Source organism: Acomys minous (genome assembly GCF_964271855.1).
Source record: "Acomys minous genome assembly, chromosome: 9".
NCBI classification, from domain to species: Eukaryota; Metazoa; Chordata; class Mammalia; order Rodentia; family Muridae; genus Acomys; species Acomys minous.
In genome coordinates, this window is record NC_140490.1 from 68590928 (window position 1) to 68610972 (window position 20045).

The 20045-nt window shown below is 45.4% G+C and overlaps 3 protein-coding genes across 7 annotated transcripts in view; 2 read left to right on the plus strand and 1 right to left on the minus strand.

The window, feature by feature from the left end:
- SCGN (secretagogin, EF-hand calcium binding protein) overlaps nucleotides 1-733 on the plus strand; it is a 55824-nt gene extending 55091 nt beyond the window's left edge. For all 5 annotated transcript variants that reach the window (XM_084794064.1, XM_084794063.1, XM_084794062.1 and 2 more), the window contains one exon: nucleotides 184-733. In XM_084794064.1, coding sequence (XP_084650190.1) covers nucleotides 184-312 — 129 coding nt within the window. In that variant the 3' untranslated portion in view covers nucleotides 313-733. The remainder of the gene's footprint in view (nucleotides 1-183) is intronic.
- A 13631-nt stretch (nucleotides 734-14364) lies between these two features.
- H2AC1 (H2A clustered histone 1) lies at nucleotides 14365-16132 on the minus strand. The gene has a single exon (XM_084796107.1). The coding sequence runs from the start codon at nucleotides 15993-15995 to the stop codon at nucleotides 15606-15608; it is 390 nt and encodes a 129-aa protein (XP_084652233.1). The 5' UTR covers nucleotides 15996-16132; the 3' UTR covers nucleotides 14365-15605.
- A 1-nt stretch (nucleotide 16133) lies between these two features.
- H2BC1 (H2B clustered histone 1) lies at nucleotides 16134-16731 on the plus strand. The gene has a single exon (XM_084796108.1). It carries the CDS (start codon nucleotides 16302-16304, stop codon nucleotides 16683-16685), a length of 384 nt encoding a protein of 127 aa, XP_084652234.1. The 5' UTR covers nucleotides 16134-16301; the 3' UTR covers nucleotides 16686-16731.
- The last annotated feature ends 3314 nt before the right edge of the window (nucleotides 16732-20045 follow it).

The following is a 20045-nucleotide window of genomic DNA, read 5'->3' on the forward strand; positions in this document are numbered from 1 at the left end:
TTACCTTGCCTGAAGGGACAGACAGGCTGAGAAATCAAGCCACTGCCAGCAAATATTAGGGACCTAGGTGGGGTAAGGAGGCAGAGGCTGTCCCTGGCTCCTCATGGCCCATCCTCAGGCAGGGCATTGGAGTCTGGGACTGCCACCGACCTTCTGAACATCCATGTCCTCTCTCGTCCTCAGCCCAGCATCAGCGGTGTGGATCTTGATAAGTTCCGGGAGATTCTGCTTCGCCACTGTGATGTGAACAAGGATGGAAAGATCCAGAAGTCTGAACTGGCACTGTGTCTGGGACTGAAAATGAACCCCTGATCCGGAACTGCTCTGCCCTCCGCTTACGTGGCTGTGCTCTTGCTGTGAGAAGTGTGTTTGTGCTTTGCTCTTGGGGGTCAACAAACACTCTCACTGATGGTGTGGCACTCTTGGGTAGAGGGAGGGGCCCTAGGGTGCTGCCTCCAGAGGCAGCCATGATCCTGTCCTAGGGGAAGCCTTCTGTGTTCTCTCCTTGACCTTGGCCTATCTCCTCCAGAGGTTCAGTTTACCAGCTGGTCCTCCTCTGTTCACCCTTCCCTATCACCCGGTGGCTAGGGATAGCCCAATCTACCATCTCCTGTTTGTCCTTGATTTTTCCGCTCCGTTAAGAGAGTCACCTGTGCCATGCTGTCGCTTCTACAAATCTATCTTCATGAGGTAATTCTGTAGTCAAGAATAAAGATGTGTTTGAGTTGTAAGCTTTATAATGTATTGATGGTTTTTTGTGGGGAGAGACTTAGGGGAGCTTGAGGGCATCATCCTGAGGAGGCTTCTGGCTGCCAGGAGCTAGCAGCAGCCCCAAGCCATTTTTTTTTTTCTTCTTAAATTGGGTGGGAAGAACAGAATATCCTGCACCAGGCTTCATTGTTCTGTTTGTTTCTTTTTTGAGGCAATGTCTGTAGGGGTTGCTGCTCAGTCACCCTGGTTTTAATGGGTGAGTTGCCGAGTACAATGAGAGACCCTGCATCAAACAACAAGGTGGAGGGGATAGAGGAAGGCATCTGATGTTGACCTCTGGCCTCTTCATGCACATGTGCCCACAAGTACACATACATGGGAATGAAAAGTTAACATGGTTAGCGGGAAGACTGTTGAGTATTTCATAAATATACTATGCTACACCAACATTACGTGAGATAGGGGAAGTGAAGAAAAGAGTGACTTTGGTGCCTCACCCTTGCTTCATGCCTACTTCAAAAAACCATCTTGGGTGTTCTCCCTATAGTTAGCCAGCATGCAGTTGCTCACTGGTCTGGACATCAAACATTTCTTTTGGCTATGAGTCTTGACATTGCTTGCTTGCTTGCGGTCACCTCAACACTGATTCTTGTGTTTAACTCATTTGTCTTTTTACACATATTTATTATTCTCAAATTTAAAAGAGCAGCAACTCTTTCTGGCTTCCCCTTGAGACTCACATTTAGCACAAGGAATCTGGGAGGGGAGGATCCACATGCACCCAGGCATGGCAAAGAAAAACCAGAGGGCAAGCAGATCCAAATATTACCAATGCAGTCACCAGCACGTCAGGGTCGTCATCAGCACAAGGTCATCATCATCGTCATCGACATCAGCATCGCCTCAGAACTTATTCTGCCTGTATTTAATTCTCTTCCCTTTTAGGCTGGTTTTTATCCCCAAATTTGAAAGAGTAGCAAGGTTTTCCACCTTTCCCTGCATTTATTTCAAGGAACCCATGGACAGCCATAACATGCCCTGTGCAGACACTGCAAAAAAGGGCTGTCCTTGCTGCGGAGCTGGATTCTCAACAAAGGAAGAGCTGTGCTGAAGGAGCTGGTGTTATTTCTGTTTACAAACTAGAACATTAGTGATGAAAGACAATAGAAGGATGTCTAAGGTTTCTTAGCTGGGAAGTGACCCAGTCACCTCTGGGCTGTGAGCCAGGGCTCAAGTGCCTTTGACATAATGGCTTAAAAGTTCTTTGCTTTCCTTGAGGAGGTAGCTGTGGTAGTTTTTTGAACAGCAGCAACTGTTAGCTAGGAGACGGACTATCATGGAGTAAGTTTAGGCACTTCAGGGGCAAAGGCTGAGAATCATAAGGAACAATTTCTATAATAAAGAAAAATTGAGTCAGAGGTGGTGGTGCACTAACACAATCCCAGATACTTAGGGTACTGAGGCAGGAGGGTTGCAAGTTCAAGGCCTTCCTGGACTGTGTAACAAGCTTAAGCTCATTCTGAGAAATTTAATGACACTGTGACTCAAGGTAAAAATTAAAGATAGGACTGAAGTGGTCGAACACATGTCTAGCATATGTGAGGTCCTGGGTTCCATACCCCTCCCCCCAAAAATGCAGACAAACCACCAACCAACAAGAACATTATGGCTATCCCTTAAGTAAGTCACAATGTATAAAAACCCAGCATGAAAAGTATATTATCCGGTTAAATAAATAGAGGGTCAGGGGTCTTGAATTTTGCCTTTGGTGACAAGTGCTTATTGTGAAATTTTCATTTTAGGAGATAGCTTTGCATTTTCTAACTTTTTTCTTTTTGAAAAATGATGTATATTTATTATCTTGTGTGAGAGACAGAGACACACAGAGATTGACAGAGAAACAGAGAAATTCCCTGGGTGTTAAAGGTGTGAGGTGTCTCAGCTCCTTAGGAGGGTGCTGAGGATGGAGCGCCTCTGGGGAGCAGGACAAGCCCCTAACCACTGAGCCATCTCGTCAGCTCCCTCTACTTACTTGTTAACCACCAAATTACTAATTTTGAAGACCCCCCCATTGTCCCGTTGCTTTGGTTTGCATAAGTTTTCCAGAATTTTTGGTTTCAAAAGCTTCAGAATTTAGTTTGCAGAGAAGATGCAGAAGGAGGAAGAGACGTAGGAGGGGAGGAGGCAGCAGATCTCGGAGAAGCAGGGGGCCAGCTGAGCTCCTTCCTTCCACGTAGAAAAATAGAGATAGGCCTGGCTTGGAGTTACAGAGTAAGTTCTTCGGGACCCAGAGCATGGGGTTATATAGATAGCTTCATAGAAGGACTCCACAGAAACAGCCCAGCCTTCGAGTGGAATCTTGGATGCTCCCTTCCTTGTGAAGATTCATTGTGTTCCAAGTATGACGGGGAGGTGAGGGAGGGTGAGGGGTGGGGGTGGGGGAAAGCAGAGAGACAGAAGACTCAAACATCATCATCACCATCATTACCATCTCACCACCACCACACAATCAACAGCTATGTCATTTCAACATCATCACCACCCAGCAGCAGCAGCAGCATTAGCATCATCATTACCATAATCATCATCACCAGCAGCAGTATCCTCAGCAGCAGTGTATCCACCACCACCATCATTAGCATCATCACCATCATCAGTATCATCGGCATCCCCACACCACCAGCATCAGCAACATCAGTGTTGTCATCATTATCATCATCATCATCATCATCATCAGCAGCAGCAGCAGCAAAAGCAACACTGCCACCACCACCATGATCATCATTGTCGTCGTCATACAGACAATACAGACAGTAAAACAGTTGAGCGATAGAATGTTGACCACAGGGTGATGGGGAGTTAGTTGTCTATAAACCCCCGCTTAGTATACTCTGCCATTTACAAAGCTGTGTCACTCTGAGTCAGCACTGCTCACTTCATGCACAATTATAGTAATCCTGGAGCAAACGTTAGTATTGTAATGATGTTGCATTGCAGAGGGATCATCTGAGAGCCACTCTTGGCTGCTACATCAGGATGGCAGCATTTGTGTAGCTCCCAATTACTCCAGAGATGGAAAAGGTTGCATTTGCTCAGTCATCAAAGAGGGCAGCCTGCAATTAGAACACGCATGCTGTCAGCAGGGGGGCTGGCAGGCCTGCTCCGTGCGCTGGAGGGCTGAGGGTGACCTTTAACAGATGTGGAGTCATAAAAACCCTTGAGACCGGAGCAGATAATGAACCACGTTTCGTGGCCAGCTGATTCATGTTTTTTGTCTTTGCTTCATAAGAATTGGGGGGAGGTCATCCAGATGTCATTGCTCGGATCTCTTAAAGGAGTCAAAGGAGCCAGAATCGTTTGTGTTTGTTGGTCCCAGAGGTAAGGTGAACCCCAATTGCACACTTTTGCTAGTCCCTTGATCATTTCCTGAATTCTCACTTATTACATTTTTGGGGCCTGAGATGTTTGTCTCATACTTTCTGGGTACACAGACTGGTCACACCTAATACAAATCTTTGGATAACCCAAGGAGTGGGTAGCCCCAGGAGAGAGAGGCTCACCAACAGGTCTGATCTACTTGTAGTTAGCTGACTGGTCTTCCTCTCCCACCCCGTCCTACCCCCTGCCAGCAAGCAAAACAATAAACTTGCTTTTATGGAAGCCTGGCCTTTGACTGTGGCCATGTCTAAATTCAGAAGAACCTTAAATGGTTCTCTGTTGGATACAGATTTTTATCTCTTGTGTATTTACCATCCACTGTAATAAGGATTGTAAGTTAAATCAGGGAACAGACAGTTTTAGCCCTGGACTTTCTTGTATGGATCCGCTGGTCGATCCAGACTGCTTGGGACCATTTGAGTATCCTCAAATCCTCATGCTCCTTCCCATATCTTTTACTGGTGGCCTTTAAGCAAGACTTGGAAGTCGTCTCTTCCTAAAGGCTAGCCTTGACTATCAGGACACAAGAGACTGAAAGTGTAACCACTGCTCTATCAAGAGATCGCATGGAACCAAAAGTCACAAGGTCTGGATCCGCTGCCAGATCCAAGTGCCACACACTGGGTGACTTAAACACCCAAACATCTGGAGCTATGACTGTGAGGGCTGGGGTCTAGAAGGGAGCATCATCAGGGCTGTGAGGGCAATTGTTCCAGGTGCTTCTCCTGGTAATCCTTGGTATTTTTTGACTTGTAAAAGAATCACCCAATCTTTGCCTTCATCCTCACGCGGCTTTGCTCCTGGGTGTATGCGGGTCTGCTAGTCAGCATGCCTTCATCTTATGTATCACGTCTGCAGCGATCCCTCCTTCACGCTCTGAGGTACAAGAAAGGAGGACTTCTATACATGAATGTTCAGAAACCAATCAATCAATTAATTTTTGTGTGGGAGGCCTGGAGAAGTTAGAGAACAAATTTGTGGGTCCCGTGGTTTAAACTCAGGTTGCCAGCCTTGGCAGCAAGCCAACACCGTTACCCACCCACTGAGCTATTTCACCTGCCTTCCACAAAGGAATTTTGTGGGGCCACAATTAACCCACCACAGAGTCCCTGGGAAAGTCCCTCTCAGTTTCCTTATCTGTAATGGTCTCCCTTTTTCATCCCTGTGACTGCTGATGACAGTTCTGTGCTGTTTAAACTCTGGTCCTCTGATGCAGCCTGCAGTCTACTGCCTGCCTGTAGGAACACTCTGATACACAGCCTGTGGGCACTGCATCTGTCTCTCTCTCACACACAGTATATTTGGAGAAAGACAGAGAGAATACGTCTATGGTGTTTGCTGTAAATATACGAAAGCACAGGCTCATGACTAATACAAAAATGTTTAAGGAAATAAACCCTATCCTTTGTTGCAGGGAACTTGTGTACTCTGTACAATGCCATTTCTTCTTAAAACTCAGGAGAAATTGGTATTCTTGGAGTTCAGAAAAGGTGAATGACCTCAAGTGATACAAAATGAGGGTGACAGAGTCTCCCCTGAAAGCATGGTCAATTTAGCCTATTCATTTACTTTTTTATTGAAGTTATGGGGATCCAAGCCAAGGCTCTGAGTGCTAGGCAAGAGCCAGGCCACTGAGGTCATCAGTAAGAAGACCATTTTCCTTTCAACACTCTTCTCTCCTCCTGCTATATGCTTTTTCCAGGAGCGTGCCTGCCAAAACGTATGTACTGTGCTACAGTAAATGCCTTTTCTGTGTGTCTGTTTTTGTCTCTCCAGATTTCTCCTACCCCATGCTGCAGAGTAGTCACACCAGGGGGTGCTGGCTAGTTTTTGTCATCAAGACACAAATCAGAATCAGCTGGAAAGAGGAGGGAGCATCAGTTCAGGACTATCCTGGGACTGGTTTGTGGGTGTGTCTATTCTTGATTAATGACTAATGTGGGTGGGTCCAGCCCACTGAGGGCTGTGTGTCACCCTGGGCAGGTGGTCCTGGGTTCCATAAGAAAGCAAGCTGCTGTCCAATTATAAGTGAGTATATACCCTATGAGTCTTTCTGCTTCTGGGTTAACTCACTCAGTATATCCTCACTTATAATTGGACAGTAGCCCAAGAGGCATGTCTCATGAAAGTCTGCACTTACCAGGAGATGGGGATAGATGTGAGTACATCCTATTGGGACTCTAGGTGAGAGAAGTATGGGAGAATGGAGAAATAGAAGGATCCAGTGGGTCCTAGAAACCTATAGGAAGAACATTATGATGGGCAGAACTGGGCCCAGGGGTTCTGTTCAAACTACTGTACCAACCAAGGACAATACATGCAGTAAACAGCGAACCCCTACTCAGATCTAGCCCATGGACAGGACATTCTTCACAGTTGAGTGGAGAGTGGGGACTGACTCTGATGTGAACTCTAGTGCCCCATATTTGACCACCTCCACTTGGTGGGGAGGCCTGGTGGCACGCGAAGAAAGGATAGACAGGCTACCAAGATGAGACTTGATAGCCTATGACCATACAGTGGTGGAGGAGGTCCCCCTTAGTCACTGACATAGGGGAGGGGAATAGAGTGAAAGCAGGAGGGAGGGAGGGAGGGAGGAACGAGAGGATACAAGGGATGGGATGACAATTGAGATGTAATCTGAATAAATTAATTAAATTAAAAAAAGAAAGAAAGCTGTGCAATAGATGGAAAACAGACAGCCTCATGGCTGCTTCTTCTTCTTTTCCTCCTCCTCCTCCTTTTCCTCCTCTTCCTCTTCCTCCTCCTCCTCCTGAGCTGAGTTCCTGCTTTGGCTTCTCTCAACCATAGGCTATAAATAGATCCTTTCTTGCCCAAATTACTTTTGGTCAGTGTTTAATCACAGCAACAGAGAATCAGCTGGCACATAGGGTCTCCTGCCTTCACCCCTTCCACCCATGCATCCAACTTATGGATTTGCCCTTCAGGATTTTTGGAGGTGACCAAGCAGGAAAGGAGAAACAGATAAAAATCCCCAGTGCTGGTCCTAGGAGCCACTGTTCACACACTCCAGTCACCAAGCCTCTGTCAAGAGCAAAGGAGAGAGCCTTTGGATCTGCTTCAGTTGTCTCTGGACTACGGGAGGAATCTCTGTAGTAGAGAAGGAAAAACAGGCAAGTAGTGATTAGAACTTAGCTTTTCAGTGTGGTGACTCATGCCTGCAATCCCAACACTGGGGAAGCTGGGGCAAGAGGATTGCTGTGAGTTTAAAGCATGAGCTATGTAGTGAGTTCCAGGCCAGTCTAAACTGCACAATGAGACCCTGTTTTGAAAAATAGAAGCAGGAAGCCAAGTGCTGTGGTGTACACGCCTATAATCCCAGCACCCAGGGAGGCAGAGGCAGGTGGATCTTTTTGAGTTTGGGGGGAGCCTGGCCTACAAAATGAGTCCAGAACAAATGAGGCTACGCAGAGAAACCCTATCTCAAAAAAGAACGCCCCCCAAAAAAAATCAGAAAGAAGGAAAGAGATAAATAGATAGATAGATAGATAGATAGATAGATAGATGATGCATAGCACTACCCTACCCTGGAACTGAACACAATTTAGAGTACTGTTTAACAATAAAAGGCCAGAGTATCATTAAATGAAATGAGTTTTGAAATTTCCTTGGCATTTTCTAGAATCTCCATACATACAGTTGTCAGTGGTGAGAAGACGGAGACAGCTCCACACTGCTATTAGGGGCCTTGACTCAGGCCAAACTGGCTGTGGTAGTTTGAATCCCACCTCCCTTGCAGTCTCAGCCATTTGAATCTTTGGTCCCCAGTTGGTGATGCTGATTGAGGTGTGGCCTTGTTGGAGGACGTATGTCACAGCAGATGGACTTGGACAGTTTAAAGATGCTGTTTCTAGTTTGTTCAGCTTTGTGTTGGTGCTTCAAGATGTGAGCTCTCTGCTTGCTATGCCATCCACATGCCTGCTGCTTCCTCACTGTGATGGCTTCCTTATCCCCTGGAACAATAATCCAAACAAACCCTTCCTTGTATAAATCACTTAGGTCATGATGTTCCACTATAGCAACAGAAACATAGTGAACTTACTGGGGCTCATGGATTTGACATTGAAAAGAAATTTTCAATTAGTTGATGTATAATTAAAAAACAGTTATTTAAAACTTTTATATAAAATTATTTTAGATTTATTTATATTATTTTAACTTTGTATGTGCCCTCATTACAAATTTCTGAGGCAGTGCAGAGAGACAGAAGACAGAAAGGGACCAGAGTCTGACCTTCAACAAAATTAGTGTGCACTGTGAGGGGCAACCTCTCTCTGGCAGGAAATTGAGGGTCTGCCGTGGGAAAAACCTGGCTGCAATCATTTATGAGGGGTGGACTGAGGGGCTTAGGAATGAGGAAATTGTTGCAGCCATACTGGGTATGTGCAGTTTCTTATTCTCTCTTTTTCTAGAAATTAATTTGCTTCAGGCAAGATTAGGGAAAACTCGCTATCTCTGCAAAATTTCCAATAATGGCTGATAAACGTTATCTGTAATCTCATAGGAATCCTGCCTCACCCCCTGGGGCATGCTGGGTGGGAGGCATGGGGTGGGGGGCCCCGGAGGTGGAGTTCCAGGCACTCTAGGAACAGCACTCAGGGCCTTTGTGAGGTCTTTTAACTGCTCAGAGTTTGAAATTTTATTAGATCTATTTTTATTTTATTTATGTGAGTGTTTCGCCTGCATGTATGTTAGTGTGCCTGCAGAGGCCTGAAGTGGGCATCAGATCTTCTGGCACTGGGGTTACATAGCCTCCAAGTGGGTTCTGGGAACTAAGCCTGGGTCCTTTGTGAGAGCAGTATGTCCTCTTAACTGCTAAACCATCTCTCCAGCTATCAAAAGATACTTTAAAATCAGCTTAAATGTAAAAGTTAAGAGAAAGAGTCGTGCTCAGCAGAAAGTAAGATAGACCCAAGAGCACTTTCTTAGAGGAAGTAGCACCAAGTGAGACATACTCAGGTGTGGACACAGGCTGACCCACTGTCTTGACATCAGCCCTGTCTACCCTTTGGGTGGCTCTCTGGCCTGGGTGGAGACCTAACACTCCAACAGGGCCAGTCAGTGAGTCACTGACTAAGAGACTACATCTCAGGAAGACAGAGTCACCTTAAGCTATGCTAAAGAGATGGGAGGAGTTCTTACCCTTTTAGTGGGATAATGACAGTTTCCTCCCCCAAGACATTCTCTCGGTTGTAGCCACAGAGGAACCACTATGAGGTTCTGTTGGGTCTGCCCTCCCTTCTGACTTGCAAAGTGGTGGCCTTTTCTCTTCCCTTTTGTCTCTTTCTTTTGGATGATGGCTAGGGTCTAAGTATGCCTGTTTGGGTTCTTTGGTCATCTTTTCTGTCTCTGAAGCTCTCCTTTCCACAATGTACTGTTAATCCCACAGGTGAGAGGAGAAAGAACACTGACCTCAAATATGGCCAAATTAATTAAAGCAATTAGTTATTAAAGCAACCTTTTGAAAAAAAATTCATGTGTTTGGGCTATCTTTCCAGAGGGAGGGGTTTAAGAGGTCAGTATTGGATATGGGGACAATGAGGTTTTTATAGCTCCCGGGTAGGAGGCTTCTTTCTTTCTTTTTTCTTTCCTTTCTTTTCTTTCTTTCTTTCTTTCTTTCTTTCTTTCTTTCTTTCTTTCTTTCTTTCAAGGAGGTTTCTTAATGGGAGATTTCGAAGGCAAATAGGCAGAGATACAGAAATGGAACATAAGCATAACAAGTTGGCCATAAAAAACTCCTGAAACAAAGGTTGCAAGGTTGTCATAGCCAGGTGGTTACAGCAAAGGTAGTTATAACAAGATGATCATAACAGCAGGTGGTCATAATGACCCTTTGAAACAAGGGCATGGTTGCATTTCCTGGATCAGGCAGAACAGAACCATTGGTGATTAAGGTTAAGGTGCCCAACCCTTGAGAAACAGATTTAACCATAAACAGGAATGAATCTAGTTTGTCATTGCTATAAGATGGCTTTCAAGTCCAAGGTTAAGGCAGAGCAGTTCATCATGTTAGCTTAGCTCAAATGGCATGGCCTTCTCATTTCCTCTTCTCCATTTCCCTCTTCCTGAGATTTATAGTTTGCCTGTTTGGGGAGGTTTTTTTTTAAACTATGAGAAAATTGTCCGGAAGTTGCTGCTGTGCTTCTTCTCCTTCTCCTCCTCCTCTTCCATCTCCCTCTTCTTCTTCAATTGTTCTTAAACTTTATTAACAAGACTAAGAATCTTGAGAGGTGACTCCAACTTTCCTGGTAACATAGTACCACAGATGGGGCTCTGAAAAAGAAAAAAAAATGTAACAATGAGACACCTAGAAGATTACAAGTTTGTGACTGGAAAAGGAGGAGAGACTGGAAAGCAGCCAATAGTGCTGGTATTCTTGCTGTGCTTACACTGAAAAGCTTCAAGCAGATGCCTGAGGGACGGACTGATCTCCTTTTCCACGTTCTCCAGGCTTTCCTGGCATTTCTATCCTACCTCACAGTCACGGCCATGACTAATCTCCAAACTTTGTGCAAAATGCTCCATCGAGGCACAAGAGAATGCTGAGTTTCCGGTGCGGTCTTCTATGGGTGTACAAAAGAAGGGATTATAAGAATCCAGAAAGGAAGTCGTATCAGATCAAGAGCCTTCTGGTTAAACATCAGATATAGCTGTTACCTGGCCACTTGCTTGACTTGAAAGGTAACTTTGGTGCTTTTGAAAGAAAATTGACACTGTCTTTCAGAAGGACGCACTGTGATGTCATATTCAGATGAGAGGGTGTGACACTCGGGGCTGGACCAGAGGCCCAGGATCTGGGTCAGGGCGCAGAACAACCAGCACTGGTTATGAATTCATACTGTGAAGTCTGGCTGACAGGTGTCTGAGCAGCTTCATGATGTTATTTTCTTCACAGTTTCCACAACAAATCTTACAAACAAATGAAATGGAAACTGACTTCTGAAATAGAAAGCTCATTTCTGCTCATCTATCCTAAAGGAAGAAAAACAAACACATTTCTATGTAAAAAGAAGTTTATTTTAGGGACTAAAATCCCTTCCAAACCCCTAAATGCCCAGTGGTAAGGAAAATGCTAACTACCAGTGGGGAGCAAGGCTATCTATATGATGCAGGCATCACAGAACGAATGATTTCAAAGCTTGTAACATCTCTGCCCTGGGGAAGGACAGGCTAAAGGATCTGTAAATTCCAGCCCCCACATGGTTACTCACTACAGCTTGTAACTCCACTCCAAAGGACTCCAGCGCCCTCTTCTGGCTTCTGCAGAATAAGCTATCTATGTGGTACACAGACATACATGTAGCCAAAACACCCATACCCATAACAATTAAAAAAAAAAATTAAAAATTAGGTCATGGACATCAAATGTTTGCTTTTCCAGCAAGTTTTCACCTGGCAACTGTAGGCAATCTAGGACATTCCCTAAAGTTTCTTGGCTATGAAAACTATCTGAAGCACTTTTTGTAAGCATTCCTCCTCTTGTGGAGGCTCTTGTAGGTCAAGATCAGCCTGACACTTATATAGGGTTAGGAAGCCTGGGAACTCTATGACCTAACAAGTATGGGACAAACAATACAGGGCTCCCCGAGTGCTCACAATTTGCTGGTGAAATGGCATCTAGTGGCATTCATACCCTTGGGGCATCCCCATTCCCCTGTACAACCGTGGCATTGTGGGACTGAAAGCTTGTATGTTACTTCAGAGATTAATTTAGAAAAGATCCAAAGCTCCTATCTTTGCCACAGTGCCTCGTTTTCTTGGAGTGCTTGCCCCTGGGGAAGCCAGTTGCATGTTGGGATCATCCCTCGAAAGACCCAGACAGCAAGGATGGAAGGTCCTGCTCACAGTCACACTTGTGAGCTTAGAAACAGATCTCCAGGCAAACAATCCTTGAACAAGCTGCAGCCCACGTGGACAGTGTGGCTTCGATCTCAAGAGAGACCCTAAGCCAAACCACCCAGAAAAGATGTCTCCAAATTCTTAAGATAGTAAGTTTGCTGTTTAAGTTACTAAGAAGGAACTTGGAACTCCCAGTGGGAAAGACGGATGGAGCACCTCGTCAATCTAGAGATGTCTACACAGCTGAACAGTAAGTGTTTTCGGCAGTTTCTGCACCTTTCCCATCCCCGCACTGCTTTCAGGTGTAGCTGTAATATTGATCACCATTCCCTCAATAGACAGATCACTGTGCTTGTCCTCCTGTACTTCCAAGAACATCAAATAGAGTTTTGACACAGAGTCACCCCTCAGTCAAGGGGGTTCCCGTTAAGAGGATGACTCTTTGTTGAGTGGGGCTGTCCTGTGTCCTGTAAGATGCTGAGGGGTGCCCTTTCCTACATCCGAGAAAAGTCACTACTACCATTAAATTTGGATAATTGAAAAGGTCTCCAGACATTACAGTTGTCCATTGGGGATCAGAATTGCCCTGGGCCGATGATCACTCCTCTAGGGGAAGAAAATAATGACATACTTGTTCATGACTTGACTTGATCTTAGCAACCGTATGAGGTAGGAATGGCAAGGGAGGCTACTGAGACACAGAGAGGAAGTAGCTGGTCCAAACCTGTTGGGGTGACTCTCTTTCACATTGTGTGAAGGTGTGCCTCTGTATTTTCAATGGTTAATTCTCTTCAGGCATAGAGTAAGTGCTGGCAGGATTTTGGTATTGTCATTTCTATGGTCCATCACCAGATTCTTATTTGTAACAGCCCTCAATGCCTTAGGCACCCAAAGAGATGTATCAGGTGTTGTCTCACTCCTGATTGGTTGTAATGAAAAGCTGCCGACCAATATCTGGGACAGGAAGTGGAAGGCTGAACTTCTGGGAGAGAGAGAGGAATGATAGGGAAAGTAAGCAAACAAACACAGGAGATTTGGAAGCAGACAGGAAGAGGACAGACGGATGGGAACAGGAGCAGAGAGGTAGCCATATGGTGGGTCAAACGCAAGAATAGATGGGCGAAGTCTGGATGGTACCTGGGAATCTGCCCCAGTAAAGGTTTAAGCTTTAAACTAAATAAAAAATCTCTGTGACATCATTTACAGCTCAGGGGGGTCTGCAAAGAGCTCCCTCTGTACAAACCACTCAGCTGAAAAGTAGGCAAGGTGGGATTTTTGCCAGGCCTGTCTGAATTCTGTGCCCACAGCAGGTAGAATAAAACTGGGTGGCATTTGCGGGCGGTCTGTGGAGCTGTTGGCATTCTTGAGTAGTATCTTTCCAGCTCACAGAGGTTGAAGCTGGAATGCCGTTTTAAACATCGAGCACTGATTTCTATTTTTCTTTCTAGACTACTCAATAAGATATGCAGAATTTAACTACTCAGTTCTTCCAGCGTCTGTGCAGAATGGGTAACAATAGGTTAGATTTTCACATGCAGTGTCTGCTGGGCTCCCTCGGCTGTCAGCTGTGATTATATTTGACTTCCAAGAAGAGCATTTGTGATCACATTTCAAACTAACAAGGAATTTGATCCTTGGCATATGTACACACACACACACTCACCACATATAAACATACATCACATACTCTAAATGTTAACTGCTCTATAAGAACCTTGTGTTCAGAATTTGTAAATACTGTAGGAAAAGCTCACTGTGGGTTACACTTTCTAATAATGAAAGACAACTAAAGGGAAATCATTGTATTTTCAAATATTTTAATAATTATGTGGTTTACACTTTTTAATAGATCTGAAGAGACATTTTGTAAGATGGCATTAACTGGTACAGATGCACCACACACAAATATATAAACTGTAAATATACACATATGCACATATACCCACATAAACCACACACATCATACATACAAACATAAACTATACACATACCACACACACCACATTTCATACATACATAACCACCATGTCATATACACGCACCACACACATGCTCATGCTTACACAACACTATGCACACACACACACACCACACACCAAACACACCATATACTCATAAGGCACACACTTATGCACTCACTACACACACACTACACACATATTACACATATGACACACACACACATGCACACACATACACATACCACATACACATTAAGTCTCACTGTGTTCAAAAGAAATGCAAGTTTGCAAAATTGTAGAGCTTTGCTCTACTTACTGAACAATAGTCTCTGAAAGAGCATCAGAGTTTCTGAAGTAGCTGCTTTGAGCTCTCTCTCTCTCTCTCTCTCTCCCTTTTCTCTCGGGATCATGTATGTTATCTTAGTGTTACAACAGAGCTACATTCTCAGTCCATTTTGTAAGTTGTGTAGTTAGTGAGAGTCTCAGTAAGCTGCTCAGGCATGCCTCGTTAGCTCTGGAGCATTAGGCCTGGAGACTGGAATGCTGAGGTCAGATCCTGTTGTTGGCCTTTGTGTGCAAAAGAGGGCGGGGAAACAAGAGAAGGAAGCAGAGGTTAAATATGAGCAAGGTGTGTGATACACACATAAGAAATGTCATAATGAAATCTTACTTTTATCTTAATTTTTAAAACTTAGTGGGGAGTACTTGCTCTGCCTGTCTAAAGCCTTGGGTACAATGTCCAGCATGGAAAGGGAAATCAGAAAATAAATTGTATCTGTTCAAAGAAGGAGGAAGAAGAGGAGGGAAAAGAAAAAGTGAAATTTATTAGGCCATATGAGGATGAAGAGAGGCCACTGCCCCGCACATGGCAACCTTAAAGAGTCATTGAGTCAAACTTGACATTCTCATGTGGCAGAAAAAGCCCGAGTTGAGACAGTTGTGGTTGTACAGCAGCTCAGATTGGCAAGGGAGGCTACTGTCATAACATTGCTTTAAATAAAATATTCTTTAAAAAATTTTTTTAACTTGAGTTTTGTCTGGTGGGGTCTCTCTCTCCCTGGTGGTCTTGAACTCTCCAACAAAGGTATGAGTGTTTTTACAACTAAATGAACATTTACATTCAGAATTGGTCAGTATCAATTATAAAGATGTTAAGCCTAAGACATTCCTGCTTTTGGTGTTTACAAAATGATCAAATGGCTCTATTTTCTAGCCAAAACTTTGAAAATATCCACGCCCAGATTAAAAAAAAAAAGTTGGGCGGGACAGATACCACAGCTGTTGAAGGCATTTGACACTTCTGCAGAGGATCAGGGTTCGGCTCCTGACAGCTCCCAACCGTAAGTTGCTCCAGTTCTAATGGATCCAGCCTCATTTCTGGCCTCCGTGGCTGCTGTGTGCTCCTGGCGTCTGTACCATAGGAGCAGGCAGATCCTCAAGTGACAGGAGTGACTCGGCATCCCACGTGCGTGACGTTTTGAACAGCGTTGTAGCTCATGGCAGCCGAGTTACTCGCTCAATCATGTGCTATACAGGCCGCACTACACACAGCTCACAGCTACTTTTCTAACCGTGAAGGTGGCTCTGAAAAGAGCCTTTGTTTTACGCTGTTGGCTGCGGCCGCCGGCTTGGGAGTCACTTGAGCTGGATTTTGTGGTTCTCGGTCTTCTTGGGCAGCAGCACCGCCTGGATGTTGGGCAGGACACCGCCCTGCGCGATGGTGACGCGTCCCAGCAGCTTGTTGAGCTCCTCGTCGTTGCGGATGGCCAGCTGTAGGTGTCGCGGGATGATGCGCGTCTTCTTGTTGTCACGCGCCGCGTTGCCGGCCAGCTCCAGGATCTCGGCTGTCAGGTACTCCAGCACGGCCGCCAGGTACACGGGTGTGCCCGCCCCGATGCGCTCGGCATACTTCCCTTGGCGAAGCAGCCTGTGCACGCGGCCCACGGGGAACTGCAGGCCCGCCCTAAAAGAGCGGGATTTAGCCTTGGCGCGAGCCTTGCCGCCCTGCTTTGCACGCCCAGACATTGATCTTCAAAGGCGTCAAAAACACCGTAAATGACACCGCTTTGTGTCCTATTTATAGTGTGATGGCAGGTTATAATCGCCACCTGATTGGATGATTGATGATGGACTAGCCAATCTGGAAGCAGTACTTGATTTCCCCCTTATTTGCATGCATGGAGCACTTATTATCCAATCAGATAATTTGTGCCCTGACGTCATTAGACATCCTCGCCTATAAATACCTGTCTTCTGCGCCTCAAGTGAACTGTGTTTTGCCATCAGTTGGCACTTTGTGCATCTATTGGTGGGACAAAAGCAGTCTTCACAATGCCGGAGGTGTCTGCAAAGGGCACTACTATTTCCAAGAAAGGATTCAAGAAGGCAGTCACCAAGACCCAGAAGAAAGAGGGCCGCAAGCGGAAGAAATGCCGTAAAGAGAGCTACTCCATTTATATCTACAAGGTGCTGAAGCAGGTGCACCCGGACACCGGCATCTCGTCCAAGGCCATGAGCATCATGAACTCCTTCGTGACAGACATCTTCGAGCGCATCGCGGCCGAGGCGTCGCGCCTGGCGCACTATAACAAGCGCTCGACCATCACTTCCCGGGAGATCCAGACGGCCGTGCGCCTGCTGCTGCCCGGGGAGCTGGCCAAGCACGCCGTGTCGGAGGGCACCAAGGCCGTCACCAAGTACACCAGCTCCAAGTGAGCGCGCTGCTCACCTCTCACCCAAAGGCTCTTTTCAGAGCCACCCACCCCCTCTGACGAGAGCTGTGCTCACCATGGTCTGAGCCAAGCCTTGGCCCTGCCTGCGGCTGTGGCCTGAGTCCCACTTGCCGCCTTTGTCAAACGCTTCCTTATGGATTATGTAGGCCGCAGCCAACTGACAAACGGTAATAACGGCCTCTCTGGCCAAGGTTGCCGTTAAGGCGCCTGCCTTTGGATGACGTCATCTCTGGTCGGGGTGGGGGTAGGTGTCTAGCTGGCCCATCTTTCGGACCTTCACCAACTGAGCTCTGGGCACTGAGACCCCGGATACAACTGTGTGGCGGGAGGTAGCCGAAAAGGCTTCAACCCTGACAGCAGTTATGTCATGTGTAGTCTGGCTGCAGCGACAGAATGTTAACGGAGTAGGCTGGGGTGATGCTGGCACTCAACAGAACCAGGGACAACGGAAGGTTCAGCCAGAAAGAGAGCCTGCTCCATGTCACAGCAGTGCACTGCCCTCTGCCGTGGCCAGACTCCTCACCCTGGTATGCACATTATACATTCGTATCTGAGAATAGTAATTCAGCCAGAGTGCTGGAACAGGAGGAGAGAAAGAAGATACAGAAACAGGCAGAGACAGACTGGTGAGAGAGGAGGGAAGAAGAGTGAGGAGGCAGATGAAACTAAGTGAGCCTGACTGAGCTTTTGAAGCCTCAAAATCCACCCCCCAGTGAAACACTTTGCCCAATAAGGCCACACATTGTAATTCTTCTCAAACAGGTCCACTCCCTGGTGAATTAGCGTTCAAATATCTAAGCCTATGAGGCTATGCCCATTCAAACCACCACAGGGAACCAAGTGTTCAAACGTACAGACATGTGGGAGACATTTCATATTCAACCATTACAAGGCTCTATTCCACAGTGCAGGATGACCTCACTTCAGTATTAAAACTACGTCCATAGACATTGTTTCTAAGCATGGTCACACTTAGGAGGGCGAGGCATAAGCATTCCCTCCGTGAGATAGTTTAATCCACAGCACTGCCCATCTTAAGCCTGCCCCGTAGGTTTTAGCATCATATTAAAAAATCCAGATCATATGAATTTATTTTATAATAAACTACAGCTAATGTAAAGCCTTCTTTGGTCATATAAATTAACATGCCCCAAATTTTCTGTGCCAGTTCTTTCATTCAAAAATGACTGAAACTACTTTCTCACTTATGTGGGGTTTTTTGTTTTGTTTTGTTTTGTTTTGTTTTGTTTTTTTGTCTTTGTTTTTTGTTGTTTTTGGTTTTTGTTTTGTTTTTGTTGTTGTTGTTTGTTTGTTTTTTTCTACAGAAGCCTTATGCTACCAGGGACTTTATCTTGTGAGATCACTCATACATGTATGCTCACACACTCCATTCCATGACAAATGTTATGAGAGTGGAGGAAAGGAAACAAATTTGAAAAAGGACTCATTTGAAAGGAAAATAAGAACACTGCTAAATGTATCTGGTGCAGCTCCATACTAAGGGCCAGGGATTCCAGCTTGCAACACGGTGTGCAATGGAGGCTTGAGGAACATGGATAGCCCCTCTGGCCCTGTTCCTTGGGGGACAGCGTCTTAGCAAAGCTTTCTATAATTGTGATAAGCTTGATGTGGCTTTTGGGAGAAAAGTGTTTATTTCTTCTTACAGTTGTAGTTCATCATGAAGGGAATTCAGGGAAGAAACTCAGGGAAGGAACCTGGAGGCAGGAACTGAAGCCGAGGCCGTGGAGGAGTGCTCTGTACTGGATTGCTCTGCCTGTTTTCTTGAACAACCCAGAGCCACCAGCTCAGGGTGGCACAGTACTGCGGGTCCTCCCACATCAACCACCAATCAGGAGCACGTCCCACAAACTTGCACACCCCGACCAATGTGGTGGAGGCATTTTCTCAACTGAAGGTCCTCTTCCCAAATAACTCTTGTCACCTTGACAAAGAGAACAAACCAGGACAAATGGTTATGTCTATACAATACTAGTCAGTGACTGAAAAAAGGAAAAAAAAAACACCACTAATGACCAATTGCTGCATATAACAAATTGAGTGGATTTTAAATTATGTTTCTAAGTGAAAATACAAGCCTGAAAAATTTACCAGATGCTTCAGATGCATCAGATTTGGAAGCTGTACAGATGTTTGCAGCTGCAAGTGTTTTAGGTCGGCTATGTCTTTGGGCTCACAGCTCAAGCACTTAGGAGTTACCTTCATGGATATCACTTGCACAAAAGTACAAAGTCTTTCCCCCTATGGATTAAAAAATTGTGTGTGTGTGTGTGTGTGTGTGTGTGTGTGTGTGTGTGTGTGTATGTGCAGTATGCGGGGATGTGAAGGTGTGTGTATGTTTGTGCAGATGTCCTTAGAGGTCAGAAGTATCAGAGCCTGTGGACCTGGGTTAGATGTAGTTGTGAGACACTGGTTGTGGGTTCTGGGGACTGAACTGTAGTTTTCTGGAAGAGAAGAAAAGCACTTTTAACTACTGAGCTATTTCTCCTGACTATGATATCTATGATAATTTAAGCTATATTTTATTTCAAATTAAGTTTTTTTAATGTAAGAAAGCATGTATGATAGTATAACTCTTTTAAAGAAAATATAAATAAAATTGACAAATTGAAGCTATTAGTTCTGTTTTTCTTTATTTTTGAGACAGTTTCTCTGTGTAGCCTTTGGCTGTCCTGGACTTGCTTTGTAGACCAGGCTGACTACAAACTCACAGAGACACACCTGCCTCTGCCTCCCTGGGGGCTGGGATTACAAGCGTGGACCCCTGTGCCCAGTTCTGGATAAAATTTCAAAGTAGTCAATTAGCGTCTTATTTTTCCTTTAATGTTGACCTGTTCTTAGAGAAAGAGTTCATGTAATAAAGAGCACATCTTCCACTTAGAATCCTCTAACTAAAACATGGGATGACCTAGCCCCTCTCCCATGAGTACTGAAGAACACAGCCACCATGGGGGAGAATCCTGTCATAAACATGGGAAGCGAGCACAAACTGTGAAGGAATGCAAACCGGAGGGCTCAGTTGGTGGACAAACTGTCCGTTTCCAACACAAATGATTTGAAACAAGATTCCCTCTGAATACTGGCGCTGCAGCCCGGGTTCAGTAGCTCCCATAGGTGCTGACCTACAGGGTACATTTCCCGCTACACGTTGTCAACAGAGATAAACTCTTCTTCTCTGGTATCTTGGTACACTTCCCCAAACCTGTATCTCTGGGCTTTTCTGCCTTGCATCTGGGATGATGCTAATTACTACAAGAAGGCCTGGAAAGGGGCAGGCCAAGCCGTCACACTTGAGCACCCGAACCTGACTTATCTAGTATCCAAA